General features: G+C 35.0%; 1 protein-coding gene across 1 annotated transcript in view; it reads left to right on the top strand.

Moving 5' to 3' along the window:
• Positions 1 to 18,522, top strand: part of DNAJC1 (DnaJ heat shock protein family (Hsp40) member C1) — a 201,526-nt gene that overhangs the window by 87,072 nt on the left and 95,932 nt on the right. Inside the window, exon 7 of the mRNA XM_026013602.2 lies at positions 3,041 to 3,131. Within this exon, the coding sequence (XP_025869387.1) occupies positions 3,041 to 3,131 (91 nt within the window). The remainder of the gene's footprint in view (positions 1 to 3,040; positions 3,132 to 18,522) is intronic.

The following is an 18,522-nucleotide window of genomic DNA, read 5'->3' as shown; positions in this document are numbered from 1 at the left end:
TTCCATCCACAGCCCATTTAGAACTAGACCCATGACCCCACCTAATCTCAAGAGGACAAGGAAATGTGGGGAAACAGAATGTTGGGTGAGCGTCATTCTTTCTTCCAGTAATTCATTCAACAAATATTTACTGAATGCTTAGTATGAACCAGGTTCTCTTCAAGGCCCTGGAAATACCAAAAAAAGAAGAAAAAAAAAGTGTGTGTGTATATATATACACATACACACACACACACACACACATACACACACACATATATAAAACACAAAAATCCCTGTTCTCACATAGGTTACATTCCAAATTTTGGGTTATTCAGGTATTTCTACATATGCCTTAAGGGCAACTGCTTGTCTTATCATATAATCTCCATATGTCCTAACAAGGTACAACATATGTGATAGTGGTTCAGTATATAAGCACAAGTAAATATAATTGCTTAGTGCCTTTCTTTACGAGAGCTGTGCTCTACAATTATATACATAAGAATACTCCTAACATGCAAATTCTATAAGTTGGCTGTAGTTCTACAATGTAAAGTCAGTTCCCTGCTATATGATATTTTGAAGCTTCGAGCCCTTCAAAAATTTTTGTTAAGTGCTAGGAGAGTTGCTTCGAAAGTAAAAACTTTTGCTCATGTTCCATCCATAATAATTATAATACAAGCTCCTGGAGAATAGGAACTCTTTCTGTTTGGAACCATGTAAATCCCATAGTTTTTATACAGTATTACAGAGCTAACCCTCAGCAGGGACTTAGCTGATTGATTAAAGTAGAGCCCTGATTGATTAAAGTAAGCATTCATTCATTCATTGAATATTTATTAAGCTTCTCTTATGTTTCAGGCAGTGTCCACAAAGATGAATAAGAAGATTATAATAAATTCTAATTTTTTGTGTGTGGGTAAACTGGGGCTTATTCTGGACTCCAAATGAGACTATTTTCTCTACTTGACAATTATATTGATGTGAATTAGCCACTCATGAAGAATGGTAGGGGGAAAAGTTTGAAAACAACTGTTCTTATTCAATCCCTTAGAATGTACCTTAAATAATAGCCACCTGGTCTCTTCTTGATTACTTCTGAAGTCAGTCTTTCATTTTAAGGTAATTTTAATTATTAGAAAGCTATTCTTTATATTTATCCAAAATCCTTCCTGACCTTATCTTTTCCCTACTATTAAAAACTGTCTAAAAAGAAGCTAATAAGCTCATTCATTCATTCATGTCAAGGAATAAATGACTGATATGACTTAGGGAAAATAATAGTATTCCAGGGTTGAGTGTTTTAGCAGTACAGGGAATGATAAGGGGCCATAAATCCTTAACCCAAAAGTATATATGGGCTAGGAGGATAAGTATGCTGGATGCATGACTTATCAAATGATAAGTCAAATACCCTTCAAATGATACCATTATTTCACTGACTTAGGGCTTCTGAAATCCTTCTGATAGAAATGAGGGAGGAATATAAAAGTGAGAAGGGGAGAATAAGAGATACATCTTTATTATATTGATACAGTGATTTTAGAAATACCTATTGTTTACCTAATTTATTGTTGGGTGGAAGAGTTCTGATATAACCCCGAGAGATATAGACTGTAAGAAAAGCTCTGACTCTGGGACAGTCATAGATGAAAAGAGAAAACTCCATTCTAGGGTTTAAGTGTTCATACATTTCCATTTGAATCAAGATAGAGCCAAGAATTGATTTGGTTCCTTTATTTCCTTAAAAAATAAAACCCTCTTAACTGTGTCTATGATTTATCTGCCCTGGGAATCTTAAAATCTGGAATGTTACCCCCTAGGAATCCTCAATTCTTCTCTTTTTCTTATTCCATATCTATAATCAAGCCCTTTCATTTCTTTACAAGATTTCTCATATACTTTGATCTAGTTCAGTTCAATGAATATCTATTGTGTACATGCTTTATACCAGATACTGGGCTCTGGTCATTACAAGTACCCCTATCTCAAATTTCTCATTTTCTAGGAGACAACATAGCATGATACAAGCAATCCTAGAAGTGTGCTTAAATACAGAAAGAGATATACTGTATCTCTACAGTATACAGTAGAGAATTACTCTGCCAGGAAAAGTCAGAAAAACTTGCAAAGGTGGTGATGCTTGAATAGGGTTTACAAGGATGCATAGGAGTTCATCAGAATGATGGCAAAATATTCTAGTTAGAGAGCAAAGCATAGGCAAAGACATTAAAAAAGCACAATGCGATCTAGCAGCTCCAAGTATCTTGCTATATATAATGGATGAAGTTTGAGTCGAGGTAGTGGGAAATTACCAATTCTGTTTTTCTCATTGTCAGAATCTTCATATGCCTAGAGCATCAACTTGTTTATTTCCATGTTTGTGATTATTGAAGGCCTAGTCTTTTTTTTTTTTTCAATATCTGCTAAAGTCTTACCTGTGTGCCACTCTTAGAGACTCTTGCCACTTTATTTTGACACAGAAGTGTTTGTTCTCAGTCCTCAAGTCTCTGTAATAGGAACTAATCTCTAAATGTGGTGGAAGGAGGAATGACAGTTTCACTTGTATCTACATAATTGTATAGGTTTCATAATCAGATTTGCATATTATAACTTTGAAAATCTTTTGAAGTTAAGGGACTAATATGAAAATAATGTTAGTACCTTGTTAGTTATAGTAATATAATTTACTGTGCAAAATAATTTAATTCAATTCAGCGAATATGTTTTTCTGCTCTCTGCCCATGCAACAGTACAATATTGAGAAAATAAGCCAGCGGTAGAAAACAGGAAGAGGAGTCCTCTCTTCCATATCTGAAAGAAAAGACTTTACTTAAATTTACACACATGCAGTTTCTGACCTTAATAAACTCTAAAAGATAAAAATGATAAAGAAACATGTACTTAGTTTTTTCTGTTCATCATAAAATTTAAAAACAAACCGAAAGGAAGACTACTTGTTAAATTGAATATACTGCTTTAAAATGAAGTCATGTGGAAAATAGTGTCAAAGCAAACTGATTTTCACGTTAATGTATTTTGTAACTTATTTTTCAAGGATGCTGGGGAGTTTTATGCTAAATACAAAGAAACAAGATTAAAGAAAAAGGAAGATGCATTGAGTAGAGCTGAACTTGAAACACTTCAAAGTGAGTTTTAAACATTGTCTTACTGTGTTAACAATATCATATAAAACTGATTATTTAAATTTGAATTCTCCCTTAAAGTCAGCAGTAATTAAATTTCCTATGCTTTCTTGGGTCGCCTGGGTGGCTCAGTCAGTTAAGCATCTGTCTTCAGCTCAGTCATGATCCTGGGGTCCAGGGATCAAGCCCCATGTCGGACTCCCCACTCAGTGGAGAGTCTGCTTCTCCCTCTGCCCCTCCTCCTGCTCCTTATCTCTCTCTCTCTCTGTCTGTGTCTCTCCATCTTTCAAATAAATAACTAAAATCTTTTTAAAGAAATTAAAAAATAAAGAAGTGTATGATGTCATAATACCAACCTGGGCACAGGAGACAATACAAAGATAATTAATAACTGGTCACCTCACACCCATAAATGCACACATATGCAGAGCAAGCATAGTGTTACAAAACAACTCGAGGAGGATGTGCAGTAAAAGCAGTTCCTGTAGCATATATAAGTGTAGTTGACCCTTGAACAATGCAGGGTTTAGGAGCACTAACCCTCCCACACTGAGAAAAATCCATGTGTAACTTTGACTCCCCCAAAACGGAACTATTAATAGCCTACTGTTGGCCAGGAACCTTACCGAGAACACAAACAGTTGAATAATACATATTTTGTATGTTTTACTTATTATATGCTGTATTCTTGCAATAAAGTAACCTAGAGGAAAAATGTTATTAAGAAAATCATAGAGTACAGAAAATACTTTTATAGCACTGTACTGTATATATTGAAAATAATCTGCATTTAAGTGGACCCACACAGTTCAAACCTGCATTAAGAGTCAACTGTAATTTAGCCAAAGCAAACTGGTGGTATTACTATACCATACATCCAGTCCACACACTTAATACATAGAAAAATGGTGAAAACAATTTCACATCAGAAGGTCCTCACTTTCTGCCTTTCCTCTGGCACCAGACAATGGTTTGAGACAAGAGAAGAAGATTATGTTCTCTCTAAACTCAAAGAGTGCATTGCCACTACCCAAATGTGTGACTTTGGTGTTTTTATTTTTTTAAGATTTATTTATTTATTTATGATGGACAGAGAGAGAGAGAGAGGCAGAGACACAGGAGGAGGGAGAAGCAGGCTCCATGCCGGGAGCCTGACGTGGGACTTGATCCCGGGACTCCAGGATTGCACCCTGGGCCAAAGGCAGGCGCTAAACCGCTGAGCCACCCAGGGATCCCCAAATGTGTGACTTTGAAGATTTTAGTTTCCTATCTGTCAAAAAAACATGTTGGACTAGATGGTCTACTATTACTTTTCTAACACTGCTCTCACAAATGGCCACAAATTTAGTGGCTTAAACACAAATATATTATCTCACTGTTGTGTAAGTCAGAAGTCGAGCATGAGTCTTACTGGGCTAAAATCAAGGTTTACCAAACAGGGCAGCATTCTTTTTCCAGCTTCTAGCCCGCCCCCCCCCCCCCCATATACCTTAGATCTTCCTCCATTTTCAGAGGCAGCATTGTGATGTCTGACATTTTTTCTGTAGTCACATCTTTCTCTGACAATAACTGGGAAAAGTTCTCTTACTTTTAAGACCCATGGGATTAGATTGGGCAAACTTGGATAATTTGAAATTATCTCCTGTCTCAGGGTGCTCAACCTTAATCACATTTGCTAAGTCCCTTTTGCCGTATAAGGTAAAATATTGCCAGATTCCGGGAATAGAATGAACATCTTTTAGGGTCCATATTTCACCCTATTACAATCCCTCAGGTGTCTGGGTAACTTTAGAACAGGGGCTGTTTCTTTTTCATCTTTATGTCTGCAATATTGACTATGATGTCCTGGCACATAATAAATGGATATATTGGATGACTATTTGAATTAGTGTAATTCCATAAATATTAACGAGCACCTATCCTATATACAACACTTTCAAGGAGCGCATAATTTAATTCAAAATCTTCAACAATTATAAATGCTAAATAATACTAATGGGTGCCTGGGTGGCTCAATCCACTCAGCATCCAGCTCTTGCTTTCAGCTCGGGTCATGATCTCAGAGTCCTAGTTTGGAGTCTGCTTCCTTTCTCCCTCTCCCTCCCGCCTTTCACCTTTCCCTTTCCCCCTCCCCCTGCTCAAGCTAGCTTTCTCTTTCAAATAAGTAAATAATAATAATCAAGTCAACTATATCATTGTTGAAAGCAGATTTCTATTAAGAGGGAAGAGTTTAAGATGATAGAGGATTACTTACTAAGGTATGTGTTGGGGAGGAAGGTTGTGCAAATGATTATTATTGTTATATTAAACCTAAGATTGAAACAGAAACTTATAGTAATTGTTGAGATATTTTAATTATATTGAGTAAATCAATCAATAAATGAAACTCAGTAAGTGTACTATTTATGTAATTGTTTTTAAGTATAATTGTTAGATAAAATTTTTCTAAGCCTTTCAAGACAAATCAAAAGGAGGGGGGAAGTCACATTTACAGGAAAAGAGAAAAATATCAGAGTAACCCAAAATTTACCTGTAGAGTCAAGGTGAACATATATTTTATTGCTTTTATAAACACAGTTTATTATTTTTATGTAACTTTTGTAATAAATATTGTATAATTTTGTATAATTTTGATATATATATATATATATATTAGAATTCTGTAATAATAATGGGTTAAGTATGTACACTACAACTTAGAAAGTAGGGGTTAGGCATAAAATATTTATCACAGTATAAGATTAATTTGTCACAACATAAAAATTCCTTTTAAAGTTTGTGATCATTTTCCCAAAATGGCTCGAAGATTTTTGTTCTTAGCATTTGATAGAAATTTTCAAACAGATTAATAATTCTTATTGTTATTGTCTAATAAAATGATGTTGTAAAGAAACATATTTTCAAATACATATCTAAAATCTAAAAACTGTTTGCCAGTAAAAATATGTAGTAATCCTTTAAGAAGTTTGAAAATTCACTAGTTTATTAGTTATTGAAACTCAGAATGGAAAAAATAAATACGAGAAAGCATATTAAAAAAAAAGATACCAGCTGTGAGTAATAAGACTGCTAATGCTCATATTTTTTATATCAGTGGTATATTAGGGAAAGGTGATGGTATCAACATTAGGAATGTTAAAGAACAATCACATTATTAATAATGTCAGAAACTGTCATGTATTTTTTAATGTAGTCTCTAATGGTTACATGCAAAGAATCTTTTAATTAATTTTGTTAACTTCATTACAGTGTTCTGTATTGTATACTTTAGAATTAATATATAAAGACCCCAAATTCCCCAGTGTGTATTTCATTTGCCCCTATCCTTCTTAATTTTAAAGACCATCATTGGAATACTGAGTTCATAATAACGTTTCCATCCGCTTAATTGAGTAAATGCATCTCATGCAGATTAGCAGCAGCTATTTTATGCTGCCTGTTTTTCATGACCTAATTGTTAATCTGCCCTCAAGTCTATCTGCTCTACTGCTGAGATTGTGTAGTATCCTCGGAGGGCCATACCAGAATATACATTGAGTAAGGTGTGGTGGTCTTATTAAAATGGTATATTAGAGGGGGAAATAGGAAAAGGATGATTTCTTAAAAATAAATATCATTGATCTGGAAGTCTATGCAAAAAATGTACCTATCTGGAAAATTTGAGCACTTATTTCTTTATTACAAATTGAATCAATTATATGTTTTAGGTTTAAATAAGTTGAATATTTATAATAAGACTTTTTCATTGTTATATCTGTATTATACATTCTTTACTTATGTGATTTTTTTTCTATTCTAAGTCAATAGATGTGAATTCTAAGTACAATAATGAAACAGCCCATATCATGAATTGGAAAAATGAGTAATTTCATAAAGAAATTGGTTGTAGGGGTGTCTTGGTGGCTGTCAGTTAAGCGTCTACCTCTGGCGTAGATCATGATCTCAGAGTTCTGGATCGAGCCTGCATTCAGCTCCCTGCTCAGTGAAGAGTCTACTTCTCCCTCTCTGCCCCTCCCCGCCACTTGTGTGCACATGCTCGTGCTCTGTGTCTCAAATCAAATAAATAAAATCTTTAAAAAAAAAGAAAGAAAAAAATTGATTGTAAAGGTGAAATTTTGAATAGAAAAAATTGGAGGAAGAAGTAAAATTTAGTATTTTCCTTATCTTTTTCTCTGTACCTTTATGATTTAAAACAGAAACAAAAGCAAGTTAATCAGACCTTTATTGTCAAGTTCTTCTTTTTTTATCTGCAGAATAATAGTTCCAGACAAATTTTTTTATATTTTTATATTTTTCTTCTTGTTTCATGGTCCCTGTTGCATACCCCAGTGATGGACCTAAGTAGGAGAGTGCCAAGAGAAAAGTATGTGGGTGGAGGACGGAGTATGCCTTTTTTGGGGTGGCAGGATGGGAAAACATTCACTTTCCCTAGGGTAAAGGAAGACTCATTTTTGGAAAACTCGGTTTTATGAAGAAAGGAGATCTTAAGTTGATTCAGAGGTTGATAGTGAAGAGGACAAGGGAGATAGGGCAGAGGTAGCCCCAGTTTAGGTTAGATCATTTATGCTGTCGTAATATAATGTGCTCATGGATGGAGAATACTGTCTGAGATCACTTATGAAAAAGCATATACCAGTCACTAGCTCCAGTACATTTGCAAACATGACCAAATAGAAATTCTACCTTAACTTCTGAATCATATTATATAGCTAAACCTTTTAGCTATTATGAATAATTCTGCCATACAAATAACTCTTTGAGTCCCTGGTTTAGTTCTTTTGATACATACCCAGAAGTGGAATTGCTGGATCATACTATAATTCTATTTTTAATATTTTTTAAAGTAGGCTCCACACCCAATGTGGAGCCCAACCTGAGGCTCGAACTCACAACCCTGAGGTGAAGACCTGAGCTGAGATCAAGAGTCAGATACTTAACCGACTGAGCCACCCAGGACCCCAATTCTATTTTTAGTTTTTTAAGGAACCAACATACTGTTTTCTGTAAAAGCTGTACCATTTTATATTCACCAACAGTACACAATGGTTCCAGTTTTTCCACATCTTTGCCAACACTGATTTTCTGAGTTTTTTTATTGTAGCCATCCTGATGGGTGTTTCTTTGGAGAAATGTCTGTTCAAGTCCTGTACTCAGTTTTGAATTGGATTATTTTTTGTTGTTAATTAGGAGTTCTCTATGTATTCTGGATATTATCACTTATCAGATATGTGATTTGCAAATATTTTCTCCCACTTTGTGGGTTGCCTTTTTACTCAGTTGACATTGTCTTTTGATGCACAGAATTTAATTTTTATGAAGTCTAATTTGTTTTCTCTTTTGCTGTCTATGTCTTTGTTGTCATATCAAAGAAATCATTGCCAAATCCAGTGTCATATAGCTTTTGCCCTGTATTTTCTTCAAAGAAGAGTTTTATAGTTCAAGGTCTTACATTAGGTCTTTGATCCCTTTGGACTTCATTTCTTAGTGGGTAAGGGCCAACTTAATTATTTTGCACTTGGATATCTAGTTTTCCCATCAATATTTGTTGAATTATTGTTTATTTAACTTTTTACTTTGAAATAATTATAGATTCATAGGAAGTTGCAAAAATAATATAGAGAAGGTCCCACGTACGCTCCTGAATACCAGGGACTTGACACTGATACAAAGTGTGTATATAATTCTCTACCATTTTATCACTCAAGTGTGTTTTTATGTAACCACCATCTCAATCAGCCACCACTCCTTTATGATCACACCCATATCTTCCCATTCCCCCCATTATCCCTAATGTCTGGCAACTACTAATCTATTTTTCATCTCTCTAACTTTGTCATTTTGACTATATGATTTAGAGAATAGGATTTTGAGAATCAGTGTTTGACCTTTTTAAAAATATTTGACCTTTTGATATTGGCTCTTTTCACTCAGCATAATGCTCTTGAGATCCATTCAAGTTATTCCATTTATCAGTAGTTCATTCTTATTTATTCTGTGTATGATTGTACCATAATCTGTTTAACCATGCACCAATTGTAGGACATTTTGTTTGTTTACAGTTTTTGACTCTTACAAATAAGACTGCTGTAAATAATCAGGTGTAAGTTTTTTTGTAAACCTGGTTTTTATTTATTTGGGATAAATGTACAATTGCTGGGTCATAGGATAGCTTTATGGTTAAAGTTTTAAGAAACTATTTGATTTTTTTCCAGAGTACCTATGTAACTTTCCATTCCTTTTTTTTTTTTTTTAATTTTTTTTTTTTAACTTTCCATTCCTAATAGCAACATATGAGATATCTAGTCTCTCTACCTTTTACCAGCACTTGGGATTCTCACTGTTTTTTTATTTTAGATGTTCTAATACATTGGTAGAGATATCTCATCATGACTTTAATTTGCATATCCTTAATGGCCAGTGATGGTGAAACATTCATCTGCTTATTTGCCATCTGCATGTCCTCTACAGTAAACTCTTTATGCCTTTGGCTTATTTTCAAATTGGATTTTTTTTTTTTTTACTGTTAAGTTTGAGAGTCCTTTATATAACCTAGATATGATTCCTTTTTCAGATATGTGACTTACAGATGTTTTCTTCCAATTTGTCGCTTTTCGTCTTCTTAATATTCACAAAGCAAAAGCTTTTAATTATGAAGTCCAATTTATTGTTGCTATTTTTTGTTGTTGTTGTTGCTATTTTTTTAATCAGGCTTTTTATGTTATTTTAAAAAACTCTTCACCAAGCCATATTCTAAATAATTTCTCCCATATTTTCTTGTAAAAGTTTTATAGTTTTGTTTTACATTTAAATCTATGATCCATTTTGAGTTAATTTTCTATAAGGAGGTTTAGGTTAAAGGGGTTTTTTTTTGCCTATGGATGTATAGCCGGTTTTTCTAACACTATATTTTTTAAACTATTCAAAAAGTAAATTGCGTCTGCGTCTTTTGTCAAAAATCAGTTGGCCTTATTGCATAGGGTTCTAAATTTTCTATTCTGTTCTATTCATCTACATCTCTCTCCTTTTGCCACTGTGACAGTCTTGATTATTGTGGCTCTACAGTAAAATCCAGGACGCCTGGGTGGCTCATCAGTTGAGCATCTGCCTTTGGCTCAGGGCATGATCCCTGGATTCCAGGATCAAGTCCCACATCGGGCTTCCTGCATGGAGCCTGCTTCTCCCTCTGCCTATGTCTCTGCCTCTCTCTGTGTGTCTCTCATGAATAAATAAATAAAATCTTTTTTAAAAAATCACATAGAGTGATTCTTCTCACATTCCTGTTCTTTTTCAAAATGTTTTAGTTATCCTAGTTCCTTTGCATTTATATGTAAATTTTAGAATAATCTTGTATATATCTACAGTGTTGCTGAAATTTTGATAAGAATTATTATGTCAAACTTGTATATCAATTTGTAGAGAATTGATATGTCAAACTAGTATATCAATTTGTAGAGAATTGATATTTACTATCTGGAGTCCTTTAATCTATGAACACTGTCTCTTCATCCATATATATCTTCTTGGTCTCTTTCTTCAGTGCTTTACAGTTTTTAGCATACCAATCCTGTGCATGTCTTGTTAGATACTGAATTTTGTTAATTTTTTTGTTTCCATTAATATGATCATGTGATATTTCTTTGCTTGTTAATTTGGCGGACTATATTGATTGAATTTTGAATATTGAACTAGAATTGCATCCCTGCAGTAAGTACCATGTAGCCATAGTATATAATTATTTTTATATATTGCTAAATTCTATTTACTGATATTTTACTAAAGATTTTTGCACCTATATGAGAGAAATTGGTCTATAGTTTTCTCTTTTTGTACTGTCTTTCTTTGATTTTGGTATCAAAGTAACATCACATAAGGAATTGGGAAGCATTCTACTGTTTTCTGAAAGAGACTGTTGGTGTTAATTTGGTAGAATTCTCTGGTGGGACTATTTAAGATGGGATATTTCTATTTTAGGAGTTTTAAATTACAAAGTAAATTTCCTTTGTAATTACAGGGCTATTCAATACCTATTTTACATATCTGTTTTAAGAGTGAGTTGAGATAGTTTGTATTTTTTCAAGCAATTGATCAATTCCATCTAAATTGTCAAATTTGGGCAGGCCAAGTGGCTCAGCGGTTTAGTGCTGCCTTCAGCCCAGGGCGTGATCCTGGAGACCCGGGACCGAGTCCCACATCGGGCTCCCTGCATGGAGCCTGCTTCTCCCTCTGCCTGTGTCTCTGCCTGTCTCTCTGTGTGTGTCTCTCATGAATAAATAAATAAAATCTTAAAAAAAATAATAAATTGTCAAATTTATGTGTGTATAGTTGTTTCTCATACTAATTTATCCTTGCAACGTCTGTATGTCTTGTAGTGATTTCTCCTGTTTTGGTGCTAAACTGGTAATTTCTCTTTTTTTGTCAGTTTTGCCAGGTGTTTGTCAATTTTATTGATCTTTTCAAAGAACTAGTTCTTTGTTTCACTGATTTTTTATCTATTGCTTTTTGTTTTCTATTTCATTTATTTCTGCTCTTACCATTTTCCTTCTGCTTTCTTGAGCTTGTTTTGTTTTTGATGTGGATTATGGTCTTGAGGCTTTTCATCTTTTCTAATGTAAGTTTTTAGTGCTTTAAATTCCTCTCTCAGCACTGTTTTGGCTGTGTCCAACATATTTTGATGCATCATATTTTCATTGATTCAGTTCAGTATTTGATTCCTGAATTATTTAAGTATGCTGTTTAGTTTCCAAGTATTTGGGGATTTTCCTGTTATCTTTCTGTTATTGATTTTTTATTTGATTTTATTTTGTCAGAAAACTCATTCTTTATTATCTCAATTCATTTAAATCTGTTGAGGTGTATTTTATGGTCTAGCTTACCATATATCTCATGGCATTTGAAGAGAATGTGTATTCTGCTGTTGTGTAATGGAGTGTTGTTATAGTTCCTAAAGTTTCCAACGCTCTTTTTTTTTTTTTAATTTTTTAAATTTATTTTCTCTGTTTTTCAGATTTGGCAATTTCTTTCATTCTGTCTCCAAGTTAACTACTTTCTCTATTCCATTTTTCTTTTGAGTTCTCAATCATTAAATTTTTAATTTTATATGGCACATTTTTGGTTCTGATATTTCCATTAGTATTTTGGTATGTCTTCTGTGTCTTTGCTATTGACTTTTTATTTCTTTTTTTTTTTAATTTTTTTTTTTTTTTTGTATTTATTTATGATAGTCACACAGAGAGAGAGAGAGAGAGAGAGAGGCAGAGACACAGGCAGAGGGAGAAGCAGGCTCCATGCACCGGGAGCCCAACGTGGGATTCGATCCCGGGTCTCCAGGATTGCGCCCTGGGCCAAAGGCAGGCGCTAAACTGCTGCGCCACCCAGGGATCCCGACTTTTTATTTCTTCATTTGTTTTGAGAATGCCCATTATTACTTATCAAACTATTTTTGTATGGCTGCTCTAAAAGTCTATCAGATACTTTGGATCTCCCTTTCATCTTATTAATTATCTTTTTCATTCAAATTGAGATACTCTTGGTTCTTGGTATGATGAGGGATTTTTTTTTAAATTTAAACTTGGACATTAGGGGGCGCCTGGGTGATTCAGTCAGTTAAGTGTCTGCCTTCTGGTCACTTCATGATCACAGGGCCCTGGGATGGAGCCCAGAGTCTTACTCAGGCTCCCTGCTGAGCAGGAGCCTTCTCCGTCTCCCTCTGCCCCTCCCCCTGCTCATGTTCACACTCTTTCTCTCTCAAATAAATAAAAATCTTAAAAAAAAAAAAAAACCTTGGACTTTTGGAGTATTATACTCTGAATCTTATTTAAGTGATGTTTTCTGACAGTGCTGTAGTTGAGTTGAGAAAGGGGAGAGTTGCTGCCCTCAGGTAGGGGTGGACGTCCATGTCCTGTTTTATAGCCGAAAGAAAGGGTGCTTGTGGATCTTGTTAGGGTTGGGCAGGTATGGGTGTTCTCGCTTGCTAGACTGATGACACTCAGCTGATATCCCTTTGCTGGGATAGGCAAGAATGCCTACTTACAGCTCCCCACCTCGCCTCTGCTGACATTGTAGGGGATTGGTCTCTTTACCATTGTGGACATTAAAATGCAAAAGTAGTAAAATCAACTATATCTACAAAAACTAATCAAGGGATACACAAATAAAAAGATATAAAATATGACATAATCTACATAAAATGTGGAAGGGGGTATAAAATTTTAGTGGTTTTAACCCACATAGAAAGAATCAACAAGATAAGTAATGATAAATGACCAATACTGAAATAAAAAGTAACAAGGAAATGACCAATACTGAAATAAAAAGTAACAAGGAAGAATGATGGGGCGTACATATATGTATGTATATATGGATGTGGCAGGCCTGTTGCAATTTAAATAAGGTGGACAATGAAGGACTCAGTAATAAAGAGACATTTGAGCAAAGCCCTCAAGGGAGATGAGGCAATGGATTGCCTCAAGTAGAGGCAATGGATGAAAGTTTTATGTTCTTGAGGAATAGTTAGGAGTCTGGAGAGTATTAAAATAAGGTTAGAGAAATGATGAATGGGGTGGGGATAGGAGGCATAAATCACTGAGAGCCTTATACTGTAAGAACTTGACTTTTAGTCTGACATGGGAAGTCCTAGGAAGATGGAGCAGAGGAGTGACATGATTTGATACATGTTCTAAGAAGTCTGACTGTGAGGCTGAGAACACACTGAAACAAGGACTTGAAACAAGGAGACCAACCAGTTGGGAGCTGTTTTAGTAATCCAGACAAGAGGTGGTGATAGCTTGGATCAGGGTGATAAAAGTGAAGAAATTGAATTCTTAATGTATTTCGAAATTAGCGACAAGATTTCCTACTAGATTTCTTACAGGATGTAAGGGAGAAAGGGGAGTTGATGACTCCAAGGTTTAGGACCCCAGTAGGTCAAAGGAATGGGAGCTACACTGGAAGAAGCAGGTGGAAGTGAAGGGAGTTTTATCAAGAGCTTAGTTTAGCACATAGTTCCCTCTCTCCTTAATATTTAGAGCACATTGGGCTGCCCAGGTGGCTCAGCAGTTTAGCGCTACCTTTGACCCAGGGTGTGATCCTGGGGACCCGGGATTGAGTCCCACGTAGGGCTCCCTGCACGGAGCCTGCTTCTCCCTCTGCCTGTGTCTCTGCCTCTCTCTCTCTCTCTCTCTCTCTCTCTCTCTCTCTCTCTCTGTGTGTGTGTGTGTGTGTCTCATGAATAAATAGATAAAATCTTTAAAAAAAATATCTAGAGCACATTCCTGTATAAGTCAAGATTTAATTTCTGCACCTGTACTGTGAGTTAGGTAGAGCAGATATTTCATTTTATAGGTGGAGACTTAGCGATAAATCATGTGAAGTAAATACTAATGTATTGGCAAGTGACAAAAGATACAGAATCTAGTTTTTCTGACTTGTTTTCTCACTTTTCTACCAGTATTCATATTAATGACATGATTTCAAAACTCCTTACCATTCTGATAACTTTTCTGATATAATCTAGTTTTTCAGTTCCATATTTTAAGTATAGTGCTCAAAACTGATTTAAAAACTTCCTTCCTTTTCCTCTTCCAAGTTCCATTTCATTAATATCTGTTGCACTATTGTCTGAGCATTTCCAAAGAGAAATTCTCTGTGTCTGCTAGAAAAAGAAGGTAATAAGTTAAGATGTTATAACTTTGCTCAGTTTAAACTCTTCTCCACTGTTTTCAAAACCATAGAGGTACAAGTGTTAATCAAGACCTGAAGAATATCTGCAGGTTCATGATCAAAGAGCCCAAATTACTATTCAGCAAATGTGTCTTAGCATAATAAACACTTTTGCAATGTGTGACAGGAAGTATTTGATCTAAGTAGCTAACTCATTAGTTGAATTGTTTAGTGTCAGTTTCCAAGTATATGAAAAGGCAGGCTACTTATGCCAGAGTTTTTTGTTTTTTTGGTTTTTGTTCCTCTACCCGAACTCTGTGTTGTTTTGTTGAATGAAAGCATCAAATGGAAGGACTCCCTTAGGATGATATTTGGCTCATTTCTTATTCCTTTGACAATCATGTTGAATAAATTTTTCTTTTGAAAGGAAACCATTTCTCTCTTCAGTCACTAGACACTTAATGTGTTATGGGTTTGTTTTACTTCCCTTTTTAAATTTATTTTGGATTTTGTTGTTTGGTTGGTCAGTTTTTGTTTCTAGCCTTGGTCAGGCTTGTCATTAAGAATCAACCTATCTTGGGACACCTGGGTGACTCAGTGGTTGAGCCCCTGCCTTCGGCCCAGGAGTCTTAGAGTCCTAGGATTGAGTCCCACATCAGGCTCCCTGGAGCCTGCTTCTCTCTCTGCCTATGTTTCTCTCTCTCTCTCTCTCTCTCATGGATAAATAAAATCTTAAAAAAAAAAAAAAAAAAAAAAAAGAATCAATCTATCTTAACCTGAAGCCCATAACTTACCAAATTTCAATAATAATTACTTTTCTAGCAAAAATACTCTGTATTCTTTATTTAACTCAAAATTTTCCTTATAAGATTCATCATGCTGCTAAAAAAAAAAATCTTAGATTTGTTTTTCTTGGATGAACTATATATAAGGATATGTTTATTAACACCAAAATTCATAGCTGGCCCCTACTAATTACATGCAGTTTATTAAAACTAGAAATTTGCAGGAAAGATGAGGGTAGTTAACAAATAGAGGTCTTCTTTTTCACTTAGACATGTTTTGAAAACACGTTTTTATTTTTAATATATATGAAAAATTTTGTCAAATGCAAAATGTTGGATGCTACAGTCTTAGCCCTATATTATTAAAGTAGCGAGAAATCAATGAATATTTTAAGCTGTGGTTTGTTTATTGGTTTCAAAAATTGTATTTTCAGAGTTATGTTTTATAATGTTTAAATTTTGTTTTATATTTATATCTACAACTTTGTAAAACATTCATATACATATACATTCATTTTTATTATTTATTTTTTACTGAGATGTTCCTTCTCTTTTTTTAAAAAGCTTTATTAGAGGGGGGAGGGAGCATGAGGTAGGGGAAGGGACAAAAGGAGAGGAAGAAGCAGACATCCCATTGAGCAGGAAGCCCAGTACAGGACTCCATCCCTAGAGATCATGACCTGAGCTGAATATAGACTCTTAACTGAGGGAGCCATCCAGGCGACCCCCATCTCTTTTGCTTCATTGTCTCTATGCTTTTATTTCTGGGGGAATTGCTGGAGAGATTTTTTTTTTTGAATTTTAATAAGTTCTCTTAGATCACTTCCCAAAAGGCTGTAATGTAATAGTTCACATTTCTACCACCAATGTAGAGATGGCCCTTTCCCTACCAACAGTATCTTTTATTAGATTTTTAGATTTCTGCTCATATAATATAAAATCATATCATGTTATTACTTCAGTTTGCATTTCTCTAAGCTTTTTTTTTTAAAGATTTTATTTATTCACGAGAGACAGAGAGAGAGAGGCAGAGACACAGGCAGAAGGAGAAGCAGGCTCCACGAAGGGAGCCCAATGCGGGACTCTATCCTGAGACCCCAAGATCACACTCTGAGCCAAAAGCAGACAGACGCTCAACTGCTGAGCCCCCCAGGCATCCCAATTTCTTTAAACTTTAGAGGGTGTATCTTGTTTCCTGGCCACTTGGATTTGTTCTTTTGTGAACTTTGCCCATTTTTTGGGGGGGGGGGGTGTTTAACATCTCTTTAAATGTTTTGTATTATCAGTCTTCTGTTTGTATTCTAAATTGTAAATATCCTTTTCAAATATATTAATTCTCTCATGATTTGTTTATTCTCTCCTTTATCTTTTATAGCATCTGTGTTTCAGTCTCAGTTAAGATTTCCTTATCCTTTAAATAATACAAGGAGTATTTTAGATTTTTTTCACAAGATGTTTATTGTTTGGGTTTTTTAAGTCAAGGGTTTCTTTTTAAGATTTTATTTATTTAAGAGAGAGAAAAAAAAAACTACAAGCAAGAGGAGGGACAGAGAGAGAGGAAGAAGCAGGCTCCCCACTGAGCAGGGAGCCCAACATGGGGCTTGATCCCAGAACGCTGGGATCATGACCTGAGCCTAAGGCAGATGCTTAACCGACTGAGCCACCCAGGTTCCCCCTCAAGGCTCTTATCCAACGGGGATTTATTTTTGTGTATTGTGTAAGATTATGTCCAGTTTTCTTTCAAATGTATATTCAGTTGTGCCAGCATAATTTATTAAATCCTTTTCCCATTGAATTGAAATGTTTATGGATTCTTTGTTCTAGAAATTATTCCTATGACAATATTGTATTAATTTTACTACATCAGCATTATAGAATATGTGAACACACATGCACACACAATGGTGAAATATGGTTATAAGAAATTTGACTGTATGGAATTTGACTATAGCAATTAAGAATGGAGTAGCTTCTTAATACTGACCCTGTAATCAAAACAGATTTAATGAAGGGGCCATTTGATAGCCATCTATTGATAACTACCCCCGATGCCATCAGATTACATTTTGCACTTGTTAAAATATTGAAAAGATGAATGTATATACTATTTATCAGGAGCCACTTTTGCACCAAGTAGTATATTAAGGTTTATAGTTTTCTGCACATCAATTTTATAAGATTAGATTTAGCTGCCTTTTACAAATGAGAAAATAGACATTTGTTCTAAGGGTTAAGTTACTTACCCAATATTATGTCACTATTATGACTGAGTTCTTTTCATGTAAGAAATGTTTCATAAAAAGTACTTTGAAAACTAAAGATATATACAAACTGATAGAGTGGTTATATTGTGATCATCATCTCATTGTGAGTATCTGTGAGTTTCATTTAAAAACAATGCAGTAGCTAATGCACAATAAAACACCTAGCTATTTATAGCAAAACAATTGTAATTTTTTGTAATGTCCTCACCCACTTCTTCACTCCCACACCTGCCTCTAACAACCACCAATCTGTTCTCTGTATCTATAAGCTGGGTTTTGGGGGAGAGGGGTGTTTGGTTTTTGTTTGGCTTTGTTAAGGTTCCCCATATGAGAGAGATCACATATTTGTCTTTCTCTGACTTATTTCACGTAGCATGATGCCCTTGAGGTCCATCCATATTGTTGCAAGTGGCAAGATTTCATTCCATTTTATGACTGAGTTATATCCCATTGTATATAATTCTGTTCTGGGGCACCCCCGGTGGCGCAGCGGTTTAGCGCCGCCTGCAGCCCGGGGTCTGATCCTGGAGACCCAGGATCAAGTCCCACGTCGGGCTCCCTGCATGGAGCCTGCTTCTCCCTCTGCCTGTGTCTCTGCCTCTCTCTCTCTCTGAATAAATAAATTAAAAAAAAATACTTATATAAAAAAAAATTCTGTTTTGATGAAAGAACAATATTTATGTTTTT

Source organism: Vulpes vulpes, chromosome 2, assembly GCF_048418805.1.
Source record: "Vulpes vulpes isolate BD-2025 chromosome 2, VulVul3, whole genome shotgun sequence".
Classification (NCBI taxonomy): Eukaryota; Metazoa; Chordata; class Mammalia; order Carnivora; family Canidae; genus Vulpes; species Vulpes vulpes.
Note: the sequence above shows the minus strand (reverse complement) of the source record. Positions and strands in the feature narration are given on the sequence as shown.